Source organism: Amaranthus tricolor, chromosome 2 (genome assembly GCF_026212465.1).
Source record: "Amaranthus tricolor cultivar Red isolate AtriRed21 chromosome 2, ASM2621246v1, whole genome shotgun sequence".
NCBI classification, from domain to species: Eukaryota; Viridiplantae; Streptophyta; class Magnoliopsida; order Caryophyllales; family Amaranthaceae; genus Amaranthus; species Amaranthus tricolor.
In genome coordinates this window covers 1,908,589-1,925,997 of record NC_080048.1, presented here as the reverse complement: position 1 = coordinate 1,925,997, position 17,409 = coordinate 1,908,589, and the positions used below count along the sequence as shown (strand labels likewise).

The 17,409-nt window shown below is 36.5% G+C and overlaps 2 protein-coding genes across 2 annotated transcripts; one reads left to right on the top strand and one right to left on the bottom strand.

Annotated features, from left to right (window-relative positions):
- Positions 1-980: 980 nt before the first annotated feature.
- On the top strand, positions 981-12,603 carry LOC130807028 (phosphoglucomutase, chloroplastic). The gene is made up of 22 exons (XM_057672310.1): positions 981-1,324; positions 3,860-3,925; positions 4,046-4,090; positions 4,193-4,285; positions 4,365-4,417; positions 5,912-5,963; positions 6,049-6,117; positions 7,204-7,272; positions 7,654-7,776; positions 7,885-7,937; positions 8,410-8,488; positions 8,574-8,638; positions 8,709-8,776; positions 9,614-9,732; positions 9,824-9,898; positions 10,327-10,442; positions 10,676-10,817; positions 10,954-11,035; positions 11,110-11,156; positions 11,253-11,330; positions 12,086-12,191; positions 12,279-12,603. Exons 1-22 carry the CDS (start codon positions 1,100-1,102, stop codon positions 12,344-12,346), a joined length of 1,893 nt encoding a protein of 630 aa, XP_057528293.1. The 5' UTR covers positions 981-1,099; the 3' UTR covers positions 12,347-12,603.
- Positions 12,604-13,227: 624 nt separating this feature from the next.
- On the bottom strand, positions 13,228-14,664 carry LOC130805384 (vicilin Car i 2.0101-like). The gene has a single exon (XM_057670157.1). It carries the CDS (start codon positions 14,662-14,664, stop codon positions 13,228-13,230), a length of 1,437 nt encoding a protein of 478 aa, XP_057526140.1.
- Between the last annotated feature and the right edge of the window lie 2,745 nt (positions 14,665-17,409).

Sequence of the window (17,409 nt, the reverse complement as noted above, 5' to 3'; positions counted from 1 at the left end):
AGGGTTGGTCTTCCAGATCGCCATCGACATCCGCTACTATGTCGCCGTTCGTTCCCCCGTCTTCCATCAACACTCCTCCGCCACATCCATCGCCTCCGCAAAGGATTATCACATATCAGCGTGCTAGTCAACGACGAGCTCCTACTCTTAATGTCATTGCGGAGGTTGACGAGTTCACACCATCATCATCCACCGGTGCGCAAAACAAAAGGGGCCGGGGGTTTTAGTTTAACAAACTTTGTATATTCTTATATTATTTTAACTTCTTGTATATTCTTGTATGATTTTAACTTTGTATGTTCATGATTGCAATATATCTTCGCATTATTTTCATAATTAATTTTTTCAAATCAAGCTGGTTCGTAATTGATTAATATGGAATAGATGGTATTGAACTAGTTTAATGCAGGTTACGTTCACTATTTAGGGAAAATGAAAGAAAAAAAATATTGTTGCAGGCCACCAGCAAACCGCCACATGAAGTGGCGGTTTACCAGGGATCAAACCGCCACATGAGATGGCGGTTTGCCTTGACCAAACCGCCACTTCATGTGGCGTTTTTGTGCTTTATGTAAACCGCCATTTCAAGTGGCGGTTTGGTCTGAAAAAAAAAAAAAAAGACTTTTCCATGTGGACGGTATTCTGGAAAATTCTTTCCCAAATTAGGTAAAGTGGGAAATTTTTTTTTTTAAACATTATTTAGGGAAATGACTAAAAAAAACTATATGATGTGTCAACACTAACCAACAAGAGGGGAGCACTTCCTACTTTCTGACGTATACAAGCCTCTTCCACCGCTCAAAACCTCAATATACTCACACCTAAAAAAATAAAAATAAAGGCGGTGATTTGCTGGAGCCATTCACTTGATAAGACTCTAATGCCACGTGGCACAATTACATTCCGTCAAATTCTCGTCAAGCTACTGAACCTTAGATCTTCCCCCAAGATCTTTTATCTCTCCCCTCCCCCCAGAAATAATAATAATAATAAAAATAAAAATAATAATTATTAATTATTATAAATAATTCTCTACAAAATCAAAATCTTCGTCATTTTCTCAATCTACACTCCTTTCTCTGTTCTCCAAGCTCCATTAATGGCGTTCTCACTAAAACTCGAACCTTCCACACTAATTCACTCACTCTCTTCTCGAAAAACTTCCTCTTTTCTCTCTCATATTGATCGCTCAACATCTGTTCTTTTCCCTTTTCATAGCCGCGTTAATTCGATTAGACATTCTTCGCATTCTCTTTTCGCCATTAAAGCTACTTCTACTGCTCCTCAATCTGCTTCTACTGTTATTGAATCTCAAAATTTCACGGTATGTTGCTATTTTTAGCGAATTTTTGATTTGCTTTGAATAATTTGTTTGTGTTTGAAACCGTTGCTATACTGTTTTAGTGGAAGTAATTCGATTCAAGTCTTTTAATTTGTGGTTGAGAATTCCGCTTATCACTGTGATATAGAAATTTGCTTTCTAATTTTAGATTATTAGTTATTGTTTTAATTAAACGACGTTAGCAATTCGATTCATCATTCATGTTTTGATTTGGTGTACGTTACTTTTTCATGGTTACCGTTATTTTAGCAAACAATATTTTGCTATATGTTTTTTGAAATATTATTTAAAATAATTCAACTTAACTTTAAGATTGTTTGTTTATGGTGCATCCATATAACTTGTTACTCCTAAAAAGTAGGTAATTTTGTAAAAAAAAAAAAAAAACTAAAATGAAAGTATATAAAAAAAAAACTATAAACCTCCATCCACCATACTCCCTTTCCTTGCACGGTTGCACCGACCACTACCTCTATCTCAGCCAAGGTCTACCTTTGCTAGGCATGCTCCAAACCAGAAAGGTACCCGTTCCCTTGGCACGGCCAACCACCAGCTAAACCCATCTCTCTGTCAGCGAGGCCCGATCACCAGCCGGGTGACCCAGCTCCCTTGACCAGCCTTAGCTGCTACCTCTACTCAGCCATCACCCATGAACCACCCTCTTAAATTGCAATGAGGTATTTGCTTAAAGCTTTGATAGTTTACTTTATTTCAATTGGAGAAAAGTTGGAGAAGAAGATGTAGTTTGATTCACTTAATTGATTTGAGAAATCTATTGTTATTGGGTGCAAGAATCAAGATGAAAGTTGAAGGAAAGCTTGTTATTTTTTGTCCAATTTTTTTATATATATATATATTTAGATTAGTCATGAAATTTTGTGAATTCAATTTTCCTAATCTTTAAATGACTTCAATGAAGCCTATGTAGCTACACTTTATCGCTAGTAAGCTATTATTTTAGCTTTGTATTCTCCCACTCACATTATTAAATTAATGGTTCAACCAAAAAATTCAATATAAGCACACATGATAGAGCATACTAATGGGGTTCTTCTCCGTCAGTTGCAAACATTTGGATCCAAGTTTGCATTGAGAAGCTTGTCAAGAAAGGTACTATTATTAGCAGTACCACCATTTTATGAATTCAATGCTTTGAATAATTCACCATCTTTGTTGGGTGTTCTCAATCAACCAATCTTAATGCTCAGAATGTCAAGCTTCTTCTTATGCTGTTAGGGGATATAGTAATTCAATTTTCCTATTATGCTTTGAGAAGGTTATGAATAAAATACTCTCCTATCCTCTTCCTCCTTATTCCCTTTCTCTCTGGTGCATTACATATAGCGGGTAGCAGTGTATATCATTGGTATCAGAGCACAAACTCGGGTGGGGAGTGGTTCCATTCTTAGAGTATGCGTTGCAATTCGTAGGCTTGAGTATAGTGAAAAATATGCAAAGGTTGCTAGGTTGTCGTCTCGAAGTAACGTGCCACATTGCCCGAGTGTGGTGTCAAATGAGTTAGGCATGTTACTTATACTAAGACATCGTCCAAAAATGACGTGCCACTAGCCCGAGTGTGGTGTCAAATGAATAAGGGCATATAGGGTTTAAGCGTAGAAGGTTAAGGAAACCAAGAGTTTTAAGTTGAGAATGAGATTTTGGAATATTAGTAGCTTGGCCTGTAGGTTTTTTAGTGTTGGTGGATATCATAGAGATGAGGAAAATTAACATTTTATGTCTACAAGAGACAAAATGAGTTGGAGGTAGGGCCAAAACGATCGTAGGTGAAAGTCAGAAATATACATTATGATGCTTAAGACAAGATAGAAATCAGAATGGAGTTGTTATAGATGTACGAATATTTAAGGATGTAGTATAGATATGTAGGAAGAACAATAGGATTATAACATCGAAAATTGCATACGATAAAAAGATCTAAATGTCATAAGTAGTTATGCACTGCAAGTGGGGATAGATGAATCAATTAAAAGGGAGGATCTCGATGACATGGTGTAAAATATATCATTGAATGAAAAACTGTATATCAAAGGTGATTTGAATGTGCATGTAGAGTATGAAAATGTTCATGAAGGTTTTGGTGGGAAATTTAGTTTTGTTTTCCATGAACAAACTTTTGGCGGGTTTTTCAATTAGTCAGTTAAGCTCATCCTTCTATATAAATATGATGTTCTTGTATGCTTTGAGAAGGTTATGAATAAAATACTCTCCTATCCTCTTCGTCCTTATTCTCTCTCGTGTGCATTCCATATAGCCTGTTAGAGTGGCAAAGTCTATAATATTAATTATAGTTTTTCATTGATGATTTAATATGCTCTACATTGAGTATATCAGTATATATTTTTTTGTGGTGTATAATTCCCTGTGTCTTGGCCGTTGTCTTGTGGATTCCTTGATGTTTTTGAAATAGTTTTTTTTGGTTGATTTGGTATAACTCTATATTTATAGTACTTTTATGAGATGAAGTTTGTGTAATTCTCATTTTCTTGAGGTTCCCAGATTAAATCAGTTCCTACAAAACCCTATGATGGCCAGAAGACTGGCACAAGTGGTCTCAGAAAGAAGGTTTTTTTTTTTTTTTTTTTTTTTTTTTTTTTTTTTTTTTTCCATATTTTGTTTGTTGGTATTTTGCTTGCTAATTTTAATTGAATATTGAGATTCTTTTTTTTTTTTTTTAAATTTTAGGTTAAAGTGTTTATGCAAGAGAATTACCTTGCCAATTGGATTCAGGTTTGTAAAACAATGTTCTAAAAGCATAGTTTGATGAAAGTTTATGGCATTGTGATCAACTGACCATAGGGTTTATCTGGTTTACTGTTTCTGAACGAGTAGGCCTTGTTTAATTCACTGCCGCCTGAAGACTATGTGAATGGGGTGTTGGTTCTTGGGGGTGATGGACGGTACTTTAACAAAGAGGCTGCACAGGTATATCAAATTTGCTGTTAATACAATTAATGCAATATATCTATGGATATTAACTTGTGCTGCTTGATTTGATTATCAGATTATAATTAAAATTGCGGCAGCCAATGGTGTTGCGAAGATTTTAGTTGGCCAGTGAGTTTTTTGTTCATATACCATATTCTTGGCTGTTGTTTTCTCATCTATTGCAATGAATGAGTATCATTCCTGTGCTATTGACATATGTGCATTTGGCGAGACCAGCAGACTTCTTGTGAGCTTGAAAGATAAAGTTATTTTGAGCTATCTTATAATTTATCAATCATATCATCTCTGAGCCCCAAGGAAAAACTTAATTGGAGTTATCGTTCTATGTCTCCGGAGTAGTTGTCATGTCCAAATCTCCTGAAATGTGATGCAATTTTATGTTGTAGCTGAAGGTTCTGTCCCTCAGGTCAACTTTTAGAATGGCTAGATGTAAAACAGTCACACTAGGGTCTAAAGTTTCAATCTTTATCCCTAGAAATCACCCAAGACCAATGGTAAGGGTGTTCAATGTAATGAAACAACACTTCAATAATAAGCAATGAGAAACAATAAGAAACAAAGCAAAATCAAAGACACAAGATTTACGAGGTTCACCCCAATGTGGCTACGTCCTCGGTGGTGGTTAACTTGCTTGTTTATGTGAAGAAACAATGGAGTTCTCAAGAACTCTTACAAAGAAGTATTACACTTGGAGAAGATCAAAGAAAATGGTGTTTAGCTAGGGTTTTAATCCACATTGGAGTGAGTGTATGAGACCCTATTTATAGTAGAAGCTGTATGCAAATGATTGGGCAAGGGCTCACATTAAAACATTCCCGTAAAACTTATCGTGCAAGAAAATAGAGTGCATTCTGGACCCTCACTCGACCGGTCGAACGAAATAGCCTTGGTCGAGCGGATTGAATTCCAATCGAGCAGCAGATCAGAATGCTCATTGATCTGGTCGAGCCAACTGGCTCGGTCAAGCATGCCACAGTGTGGGTCGAGCGGCTCATTAGAAAGTCCATAATGACTCCCACATCATCATACACACACATACACACATCCACACACCTTCACTTCATATACCATTGGTGCACTCAAAGTCACACCAAAAAACCCAACACTTGATTTCTGAATTTGGCTCAAGTGATCTCCCTGATTGTGGCTGGCGGCATGTTTCTCTGGGAAATTCCAGGGATCGAGATTTGTTGTAGTAGTTTGGACTGATCCTTTCATTCTGCTCAAAGCAGGGGACACTCTGTATCATTTTGGCCTTGAAGTTTATTTTAAGATTTTCCTCTGATTATCGATTATTTCTACTACCTAGAAAATGCAGTGCTTGCAGCAGGGAGGTCGTTTATAACTTAAATTTATAATGTGCACAACATACATGTGATAACTCATAACATTTAGTTTCATCGAGCTCAATTATTCTAAAACTTGAATATTACTACGATATGTTTATGTCTGAAGTCACATCCTAGTTCCTTGAATATTACTCTTTTGTGTAACTTCTATATTTCAACTGCAACAATATTATTTTCATCAAGAATCATATGCCTTCAGAGTAATGAGGTGCTTTTTATGTTAAGAGTGTTTGACAAAGTTCTATTGTTTTAGGGATGGCATTTTGTCAACACCTGCAGTATCAGCTGTGATTCGAAAAAGAAAGGCAATCTTCTGTTTCTTTTCTTTGCCTATCTTTTTATAGAGAATGCTTGTTTATTGCATTCAATCATGATGTTAGACTCGTGCAGGCCAATGGTGGTTTTATTATGAGTGCGAGCCATAATCCTGGTGGGCCTGAATATGATTGGGGAATTAAGGTAATCTTAGAGTTTATGCTTCAGCCTTTTTTCTCGGTTCCGCTCTTTATGTTATATATTGTTGGGACAAATGTTGAGAAAATTCGGTCATTGTGAATTTTGATTCTTAGGGTTTGGTAGTGCCTGTTATAGTTGCTTCTGCATTTTTTTTTTATTTAGGGCAATATACTATACTTGTTGCTCCTTCAACCATCTGGAAAAGAATTGCTCATCTGTCATCCTTGGTAATCTAGCTTAATTGATGCTATTGAAGTCCTAAAGATTAATCACATCATGTCTCATGAATAATGATAATAACCATATCAAGCTGGAAGCCCTTCTGAGTTGTAAATACAACAATTCGCCATTGATGTTCACATTCATATGTTAAGCTGCAATTTCTTGATTTTGTAGCAGATAATACAACATAACAACAATGTCAAAGCCTTAATCTCAAAAGTTTGGCATTACGCTACATTAACCGGGCCCAGTGGTTGTCCACATGAATCCTTCTTCTTCATTCATTTCTATTTCTACCGCCTCAACCTGAAAATCTAAATTCTTCATATCCTTTTCCAATCTGCAATCCAAGACATTTTTGGTCTTTCTCACCATTTTTTTGAGTCCTCGCAGTTGTAACTTTCTATCTTATCAACTCACTAAGACCTTTTTTCTTATAATTTTCTATAATCCGATGCCCTTTTTTTTATGAATGTGATTCTCATATGAGAATGAATGTACCAATTGTAGAACTTCAAATGCTTGTAGATGTTGGTTTGTTGCACTCATGGAATCAGCAAACATTTTGAATAGCATAACGTAATTTGGATGGAGTTATCTGGTTTAAATTCTTATGCACTTCGAAAGTACTTTCTGTCATTAATTTATCAATCCCACCACAATCTATGCTAGTTATCCTGATGTGGGTTTTGGATACTTTACTTATAGAAAGCTTGCATTTTTATGCTAGCTGTATCATGTACGGTAGCAAACAAGACATTCTCTAGGACTTAAATGCACTTAATTTATAACTCGTAGTCTTCCAATTTTCTTGTGCTCTTGTTTTTTCTGTCTCATGTGTAATTACTTTACTTGTTAATGTTTCAGTTCAACTATAGCAGCGGGCAACCTGCACCAGAATCTATCACTGACAAGATTTATGGCAACACACTTTCTGTATGTTCCAGATATCTTTCTAACCGCCAATTGTCCTACGTGCCTTTTTTACACAATGCAAATGTTGAAATGATCCTTATCTAAATCAGGCTATTAAGGATTCACAATATTATAGTTTTGTAATTTTGTTGTTTTGTAGCAATTTTTAGAATTGTTGTTCATTCATTGTGGAAAATAATAATTACTTCTGCGACAAGCCCACGCTTTAACATATTCTTTGTGGTCAATAATTTGGTAGTTTCTCTTTTCGAGTCCCAAGTAAAGTCTCTTCCTGCTTTCTGCTAGAGTTAGTGGGTACACTGCATTTTCTCTACTGACATCTAAAAAAATTGCTTCATAGAATTTTATTTTCGACATTTTTAATTTGTTGATCCTTTGCAGATATCAGAAATTAAGATGGCAACCATCCCTGATGTAAATCTTTCTCGTATTGGAGTTACAAAATTCGGAAACTTCATTGTTGAAGTAGTTGATCCAGTTGCAGACTACTTGGAGCTGATGGAGGTTTTTTGTTTATATGAAGATCTATTTACTTGGTCGTCGTATTAAATTTTGTCCTGGACAAGTCATGAAATACACTGATGCTGGTTTCTGCTTTTATGCTATTCACAGAGTGTTTTTGATTTTGAGCTTATCAGAAGACTACTAGAGCGGCCTGATTTCAGGTGTGACATGTTTATTTACTAGATTTTACCACATGCTTCATATCATTTAGTCTTCAGTCATCTTGCAATGTATCAGGAGTTAGTAGTCAGAATCCATCTTTACAATATGACCAGGAAAATTTTGGTATATGTTTGGATATTTTTTGGGTGTCCTGTTACACCTGAAGAATCTGAGCAACTTATTATCTAGGTCATAGATGTAAGAAAGCCTCCCATTGCATGAGTTTCAGATTTACATCTTTAATGCGTTGATGCAAACAATGTTTATGGGTAGGGGTTGATCAACTGATACTGGCTTGTTGAAGTATGGAATCTCTATCTTGATCATCTCTTTACTGTCTTTACATCCGCTGGCCATGTTTATGAATTTAGATCCTGCTCATCTGTTCCATTTTCTCTCACATCCTTTAGTCATGACCAATCTTCTAACTTTTTTTCTGACATTAATCTGTTTTTTATGTGATGTTTTCAGGTTCACATTTGACGCCATGCATGCAGTGACTGGAGCATATGCAAAACCAATTTTTGTAGAGAAGCTGGGTGCCAGTCCGGTACGTTGCTGACCGAAGTGATAAGAATTGTCATTGAATCATAGCTCCTTTGCAGTTTTAATCAAAATTCTTGATGGTTTGCCAGGATTCGATTACAAATGGGATTCCTCTGGAAGACTTTGGCCATGGCCATCCAGACCCTAATCTCACGTAAGATTTTGTTCACTCTTTATGTTGGCTAATTCATATGCATGAACGTTCTGACTAAAGAATGAAACAGTTATGCAAAGGATTTGGTCAATATTATGTATGGTGAGAATGGACCTGACTTTGGGGCTGCTAGTGATGGTATTACTCTTTCTCCTCCTTTATCTGCCAGTATTGGGTTCTCTCTCAGTTCCTCTAGTTGGTACAAGCAAAGAGAATTATCCAGTTGGCAAAGTTTAAATGGCATTAATAGCATTAAATGTTTAAATCGACCCATGAAAATACTCATGGTTATACAACTTCATCCCTGTACATGAGTTTATCTTCATTGTTAATTTATTCATATCCCTGGAAGAGTGGAAGTTGTATAAAGCGGTGATGGAAATTATGCATGCGCAAAATGAAAAGATCTGTGAGAACTTAGAAGCCAGAGGACCGCTTAAGCGGTTATCTAGCTTGTTATTGACGGGTTTAATAGCAGAATAGCAGTTCATCACTCCAAATGATTATGGACAGCGAAAAGTCTTTCTGGGATATCCTTTTCTTCATCTTTCATATGTGAGAAAACAAGCCAGTTATTCTCTTGTATTCTTGCTTGTTATGGATCTTCATATATTACTGACAGCCTCTGCTCCTAAATAGCATCAATATGGAGGACTTCTGCTAGTATTGCGTGTGCTTGGCTGATAACGTATCTAGGATTTTTTCCATAAGACTTAGTTTAAAACCATCTATGTCAGTTTTGTCATTGTGCCTCCTTTTTGCTAATAACACAAGAATGAAGCACCTCACTGGAAACGAAAACATAAATACTTTCAAAGACGTCTTTGTAGTTTTTTTTAAAATGCTCAGTGTATAGAGGTTTGCATTATGTGTTTGTGAAAAACTGATATGCAGATTGTATGGTTTGGGTAAAATTCCCGTTCATAGTCAAACATAATAGCAATATGCTCATGGGGGAATTTTATCATGGTGTAGGTGACGGAGATAGGAATATGGTTCTGGGTAGAAGTTTTTTTGTTACACCTTCAGATTCAGTTGCTATTATTGCAGCGAATGCTCAAGAGGCAATTCCTTACTTCCGAGATGGAATCAAGGTAAAACCAGTGTGCTTTTCCCTGATTCACAATTATCTCCTATACTATTTCTTTTCGCTCATGCTGTATTGGCTTTTCATGTGTTGTACAGGGTTTGGCTCGATCCATGCCTACAAGTGGTGCACTTGATCGTGTTGCTGAAAAATTGGGTCTTCCCTTTTTTGAGGTTTTCTGTCTTTTACTGACAATTATATATCTAAAATTCACTAAATGACTGAGGTTAATATTGCAATTATGGTTATACACTGTGGGACATATTATTTCATGAAGAGGCGGGGAAAAAGCAACATTTTTAGACCCTTTTCGACCTTTGTTTGTTTTTTTGGGATTATTGGGGCATAGAAAATAAGTAATTGAATTAAAGCAAAATTGTTTAATCATGGTTATCATGCGTTTATTGGTTGTAGCAGATCAATAGAGTGGCTGCTTTTGCCAACATATATTGTTTTTAAGAGCTCATGACTATTTGAATAGCATGATAAAAAATCTGGACTGCATTGTCAAATTTATCATTTATTGGCGGATTAGTGTTTGTACCTAACTTGTAATTTGTTGAAACTTGATCTCAGACATAGTTTGCTGACAATGATTCAGGTTCCCACTGGTTGGAAGTTCTTTGGTAATCTTATGGATTCTGGGAAATTGTCAATCTGTGGGGAAGAGAGCTTTGGTACCGGTTCTGATCACATCCGTGAAAAGGATGGCATCTGGTAAACTTTTGATATCTAGTAGAGTTAGTGGTAAAAAAGCACTTCCTCTTAAATGATCTCATAGAGTTGGTTTTTGTACTAAAGCTTATCTGGTAGAACCTAATCATATATGACATCAATGAACGTGAATGCGAGGATCACTGATGTTATGGTTTAGTTCGAAAGTCCTAGGTCATCCTCTTATTCCTGTAACTATTTACTCGTGGAATGATTACAAAGTTCTGTCATTGCAGGGCTGTTTTAGCTTGGTTGTCAATACTCGCTTACAGAAACAAGGACAAAAAGCCAGGTGAAAAACTCGTGTCTGTTTCAGATGTAGTAAAAGAATATTGGCAAATTTATGGAAGGAATTTCTTCTCGAGATATGATTATGAAGTGAGGACCAGATCCTTTGTTATCTGTATATTCTGGGTCATCTATGACATAGCTATAGGAATAAAACTTTATACATCCTACTATACAAGGAGGCCTGAATCTATGATAACATTTACATTATTGCTCTTCTTACCAGGAGTGTGAGTCAGACGGTGCCAATAAAATGGTTGATTATCTAAGAGATTTGATTTCTAAGAGCAAGCAAGGGGATAAATATGGTAATATCTGTTTTTATTACTGATTAGATCATAGTTTTCGTCAAAGTACAGGTACTAAAGGACTCTTGAAACAGGGGAATATGTCCTTCGATTTGCAGATGACTTCAGTTATACAGATCCTGTAAGTCCTAGTTCTAACGCCTTAAAACCAATTGCTAATCCATTCCATTTCTACGTTCTTACAATTATGTTAAGCCATATTGGATTGTGTGCTTAGGTTGATGGAAGTGTAGCATCAAAGCAAGGTGTTCGCTTCGTCTTTGCTGATGGATCGCGCATCATATTCCGTCTATCGGTAAGACTCAATATTGACATTTTAATTTTATACATTTCTGCAGTGAGATCAATCAATAGAGATCCTCTATTCCTTCATGTTTTTCAGCTCATTCCTCATTATTTATGATAATTCCTTGTCATCTATATCAATATTCGAGATACTTTAAGTCTTTGTTAGAATTGTTGGTGACTTGGTTCATCAAGTAATCAAAACATGATCAAGAGTCTTAATTGTGAATGTTAGTGTAAGTAAGAAAGAGTACATGGTACTCCTTGTGATTTGGATGATTGAGAATCAAGTACCATTAGTTCAATGTCCTAAGTGGTAGTGGAGTCTTGGGATGCAAGTTTGGGTGTGTATTGCATCCCCCATTCAGAAGATGATGGACAAGAGTACAAAGTGGATTAATGAAGTAGGGGACCATTGGGACGCGTGGAAGGGCAAAACTTGACCAGGAGGTATTGGGGCTAGTCCTGCTCAAACGAGCTGTGCCTGTGCTCGTACGAGCAGGCCAGCAGCTGCTGCCTCTGAACTTCGGACTGCCACATATTTTATTTTTCATTATTGCTGCCCCTTTGTGGTCATTTCCTTCTATAAATACCCTTGTTCTAGTCTCATTGTAAGAGAACAACGTTCTTGCTTAGTTTTCTCTCTATTTAGCTCCTCTCTTTCCTACGTTAAACCTTCACTTGTAATTCCTTTCAAATTTGTAACTCTCTTTTAAACGCATAATATAATTCTAGGATCAATGATGGATGTTCCTTGTTTTGCAGGGTACTGGTTCTGCAGGTGCAACAATTAGGGTATACATCGAGCAATTTGAGCCTGATGTTTCAAAACATGACTTAGATGCCCAAATTGCATTGAAGCCATTGATAGGTTAGGACTTCTATGCCGATTATAAGTTCTGTCATCATCTATGGTTTGGTTCGGAATCTTATTCTGTTTCTTATTTTCAATTTTTAGATCTTGCATTATCTGTATCAAAACTCAAGGACTTTACTGGACGGGAGAAGCCTACGGTTATTACATAACTTTAAAGCATTTTTGTCAAATCCAGTTTCATCCTTGATGTCTTAAGCTAGGTTAGGGCACTTTACATTTTGCCCTATATATTGTTTCATTTCCATTAGCTGAAAATTTTCAGCTATCTTGAGAATAAACCAAGCCATATGTAATATTTAGTTATTTAGCTGCTTGTAATTGTAAAATAAGGACAATCGAAGAGTTTAATTCATAGAAAATTCAGGAAATTCAATAGCAAACCATTGCTGGTGCTGTTTCATTTGCATGCATGTTTTTATGTCGTTGGAAATTGCTGTCTGTTCGTGTTCGTGTTCTTGTTCTGCCTTCAGGATTAGATTCAACATAAGTTACCGGTAAAAAAAGGTGATGCGCTTCGCTTATCAATTAAATATCGATCAAAACCAGCCTTTACAAGGCGGCTGTCTGCCTTCAGGATTAGATTTAACAGATGTTTCAGGATTTGATTTAACAGATGTTATCGGATTAGATTTAACAGATGTTTGGTAACGAAACGGTCAGGCAACAATTCTTGATTTTAAATTTGTTTTGGTTCAATAAACAAAAAGTTATGTACTTAATTATATGATAGAGTTAGTTTTTTTAATACTTTTATTAGGACTGGTAATTTGTTAATTTTTGACTTGAAACAGCATGGATTTTGCAGTACTCATAGAAGTATTATTTATGCAACAAAAGAGAAATTGTAGACAAAAAAGAGTGCTAAACACACTCTGATCCCTCTACTTCAAAACTAAAAGAAAAAAGAAAAGAGAGAAAAGTGAAAGCTAACATGCATCACTCTTCTAGCAGCATTACAATTTATTCATTAACAGAAAGCCGTCTGACTATCCAGATTCAACCTAATCACTCATCACTACCCAGTGTTCACTTAGAAGAACCCAGTGAGCTCCAAGAAAGAAGCCAGTAGAGTGTGACGGGGAGAGATTTCGGCTTTGGTTTCCCTTTGGAGCTGTTCTTTGCACCTCCTTTCACATCCCATTCTTTGCCCTTGCTTCATCTGGCACCTCTGTTGACACTCCTGGAAGCGTCTCAGTGGTTCCTGCTGGGGGTTCTCTACCTCATCTGAATAGCGTCCTGGCTGGTCTCTCTGCCCCTGGAACTCTTTCTGGCACCTCATTTGGCATTCAAACCCTCTTCCTTGTCTTTGGCACCTTTGTTTGCACTGTTCTTGTGGGTCGAAGCGTTCAACTTGGCCTCTCTGACCTCTCTGTCCTCTCTGTCCTTGTATCTCTTGTTGGCAGCTCCTCTGGCATTCATACCCTCTTCCTTGTCTTTGGCACCTTTGTTCGCACTCCTCTAGTGGGTCAAATCGTCCGACTTGGCCTCTCTGTCCTTGCATCTCTCGTTCGCAGCTCTTCTGGCATTCATACCCTCGTCCTTGTCTTTGGCACCTCTGTCGGCATTCCTCCTGTGGGTCGAAGCGTTCGATTTGATCTCTCATCCCTTGTTGGCAGCGCTTCTGGCATTCATACCCTCTTCCTTGTCTTTGGCACCTTCGTTCACACTCCTCCTGTGGGTCGAAGCGTCCGACAAGACCTCTCTGACCTCTCATCTCTTGTTGACAACTCCTTATGCATTCATACCCTCTTCCTTGTCTTTGGCACCTTCGTTCGCACTCCTCTTGTGGGTCGAAGCGTCCCACTTGTTCTCTCTGCCCTTGCATCTCTTGTTGGCATCTCTTTTGGCATTCATACCCTCTTCCTTGTCTTTGGCATCTTTGTTGGCACTCAAAGTACCTCTCCCTAGGGTCATCATGTCTATGACCTTGGTTCCAACTTTCTGAACCTTCCTCCTGCTGTCCATATCCATAACGTTCCCCTTCCTGGTACTTCTCCTGGCATCTCTTCAGGCACTGCCATTTCTGGCTCTGACTGCGCCTGCCTTGCCTTTCACACTCACTCCGACACTCCTCATACTGCTGTTGTGGGTCACGACGGATCACTTCCTCAATCCACTCCTCACTTTCCCATCTCCCTCCTGTTGTCTGCTCACGCACGCACTCAGCAACACACTTTACCATCTGTTGCTGTCCGCCTTGACTCTCACAGCGCCTCTGGATGCATTCCTGCAGCTCACCTATTGGGTTATACTGCCTACTCCCTCCTCTATGTTCTTCTGCAATCTCCTCCGCACACTCATGAATACACTTTATCTGCCCCATTTGGCCTTGCTCCCTTTGGCAGCGTTGGATGCATTGCTGCAGCTCGTGCTGCACGTCATCCTGGTTAGGAACAAAGGCCAAGGTCGAGGCTACAAAAACCGAAAACACCACCAAAAACAAAGGTAAATTTGAATTGAACTTCATGGTTTTGTTTATAACTGAGAATGATGAAATGGTTAGATGTATGAGGGATGAATTGTATTGGGGTATTGAAGGGAGAATTTATAGACAACTGAGAGTAGGAATATCTTAACATTTGGTGCAAGAGTTGACATGCAGTAAGACGAGTGTAGTTCTGTTTGAGTACCAAACTAAATCACGTGTCTAGCTTTCTGCTTTCACGCGGCGAACATCAGGTGCTTTTTGTGCTTCATTTGACACGTTATTCACTTACCAAAACCCAAAAGCATGCTCACCCCATTTTTAACATTTGTGGAAACCTGTTTTTGGAGTTATCTGTTGCTTCATGTTCATCTTTCTTTTTCATTTATGAACAAATAGACGTTTGGGTCACGCTGATCCATTGTATAAACTGTACACAAATTCTTGGGTGGGACGTTTTCCATACATGAGTTATAGTCTTAACTATTATTAGCATATGAGCTCCTTATTTTGAGGTTATCTCACCGAAATATGTTTAGTCAAGAAATTAACTCAACCAAAATCTTAAACTGATAGTTGAGGCTCCAAAATATGTTAATGTACTCTATTACGCACCTCACACGAGATCCTTTTGGCTAAAAGTGTAAATACAACATAAAGCCTTTTCGTACCTAACGATGAATATTACCTATCCTGATTTAGATTCTAAAAGCCCTAAATTTCCCCTTCTAATTTTTTCTTTTTTTGAAAATGAGTGGCTATCGTTTGGATTTTGAGGAACCTATAAAAGATGCAATCTCTTTGGTGTGTTTTGCTTTGGAATCAAATAACTTTTCCTTTATATCATCTTAAGAAATTAACTCAACTAAAAATTAAGCTCATGATTGAAACTTCAAAAAATACTTTAGCACCTTCTTTCATAAGAGTACTCTAAACTATATAGTTGTTTGTTTTTTATTTTATTTTGGATCAAATCTATTCATCTTTGACATTCTAAAGGTTTCAGGAGAAAATTAATATAAGGCCACGTTCTAAATAAATGTGTAATTATTTTTTTCAAATGTTGATTGATAAAATATTAATTTTTTAATTAAATAAAGCACTCAATGAACCCTATTTCTTGAGCGATAATAGAAAACATAAACAATTTCTATTACGCATCAACTGTATTCAATGAAATCACAAAAAAAAAAAAAATGGGTAATACATACTTCTCATAACACTCTCTAGTAACCCAATATTAATAGTTAAAAAACAAATAGTAATTACAATATAAATGTTTTTTTGAATTATTTTTAGATAAACATAGTAACATACAAATATACAAATGTAAAGCAGAAACAAAAAATCAGAGAAGTACTGTATAATTGACATTCATAAGTGTAAACAATTAAGTATAAAGTGTCAAATACTCCTCTAAAATTAGGATCTTGAGTAATTACTCATGAGGCTCTTGCTAGTTAACATTAACATGTGACCAGAAATGAGTATTGAGTACTACTAACATATATTCCTCTTTTTTCATTCTATCATTATTTTTGAAGCTTATTTAATTGCACTTTTTTTAATTGTAAATAAATATTTAGGAAATGGGAAAAAAAAGTTTGTGTTTAGTTGACTGAAAACCAACCATATAAAAATTTAAAATTTTAAGGGAAGTAAATTCCCACAAATTTCAGAATTGAATCACCATAGTACATCCTTAGTTATTGGAAATCTTTGCGTCTATTATAATTTGCATGTGTTAACAAAACATAAAAATAATATGAACGAAATGACACCGGACAACTAGGACAGTCGGGAGACTCTTTGGCCGCATTCTTCTTTATGGGTATGGGTTGCCGCACTCATTCTCTCCCCAGACCCTGACCATAGTATTTATATGGGTGGGATACACTGGATATTATGATGATGAAATAATTTCTTAGAAATTTTTTTTAACAGTAACTAAATTGTAATGTCAAACGCGTCTTTAGTATCGCAATTTTAATTTAATTACTATGTTTAAAGGGAAGGGAAAATTAATGAGAGGGAAAATGGAAAAAAGAAAATACTCTTGAGCTAAAAAATTATAACAAATGAGGGAGATAAATGACTTTTGAAAAATTAAGTAAACAAAGAGTACCTTTTACTTAAATAAAAAACCTCTTAGAACAATATAATTATCCTAGTAATTAGATAGAAATAATAAATTGAAACAAAATTCGTTGTGTGAATCTAGTCTCCTTCACCTTCATATGCCCAAAGATGAATCAACCATATTGTGTGCTTAAGCATGTACAAGTAATACCACGTGTTTGAGCAAAACTAAGTTTCATTATGTTCTAAAATAACTTTGCCAAGATCGATACGATGCTAAGAACATAAATAAACGTTACAAACAACAAAGGATAAACAACGTTTGATAATGTAAACTTGCAAAGAGACACAAAGATTTAAGGAGGTTCACTCAATGATGGCTACGTCTTCCGTCGTGTCTAGTTTCTGTTTATATTATATCAATGGAGTATAAAATACTCTTACAAATAAGTATTACAATTGTGTAAGAGATAAAATAAAAGGCTATATGTTTGGCTTAGGGGTTGTGTTTGATGTGTGTTTGAGTGAGTATGAGAGCTCTATTTATAGTACTAAGTACAGTCAATGACAATTGCTCACTTAATACATGCTTAATATTGAATAATGAATAATATGAAACAACTCCAAGAACTTGAAAGGTCGAAAACCAGCATCCTAGGCATGTCAGAGGAATAGCTCGACTAAAACAGAGAGCTCGTTCGGTCGAGC

What these genes read in the sequence shown, in the direction of transcription:
- LOC130807028 (XM_057672310.1), top strand. Translation starts at nt 1,100, where the DNA reads ATGGCGTTCTCACTAAAACTCGAACCTTCCACACTAATTCACTCACTC. An exon ending in ACTTCCGAGATGGAATCAAG is followed by an intron (nt 9,733 to 9,823) that starts GTAAAACCAGTG and finishes TGTGTTGTACAG; the next exon opens with GGTTTGGCTCGATCCATGCC. An exon ending in CAAGCAAGGGGATAAATATG is followed by an intron (nt 11,036 to 11,109) that starts GTAATATCTGTT and finishes CTCTTGAAACAG; the next exon opens with GGGAATATGTCCTTCGATTT.
- LOC130805384 (XM_057670157.1), bottom strand. Translation starts at nt 14,664, where the DNA reads ATGAAGTTCAATTCAAATTTACCTTTGTTTTTGGTGGTGTTTTCGGTT.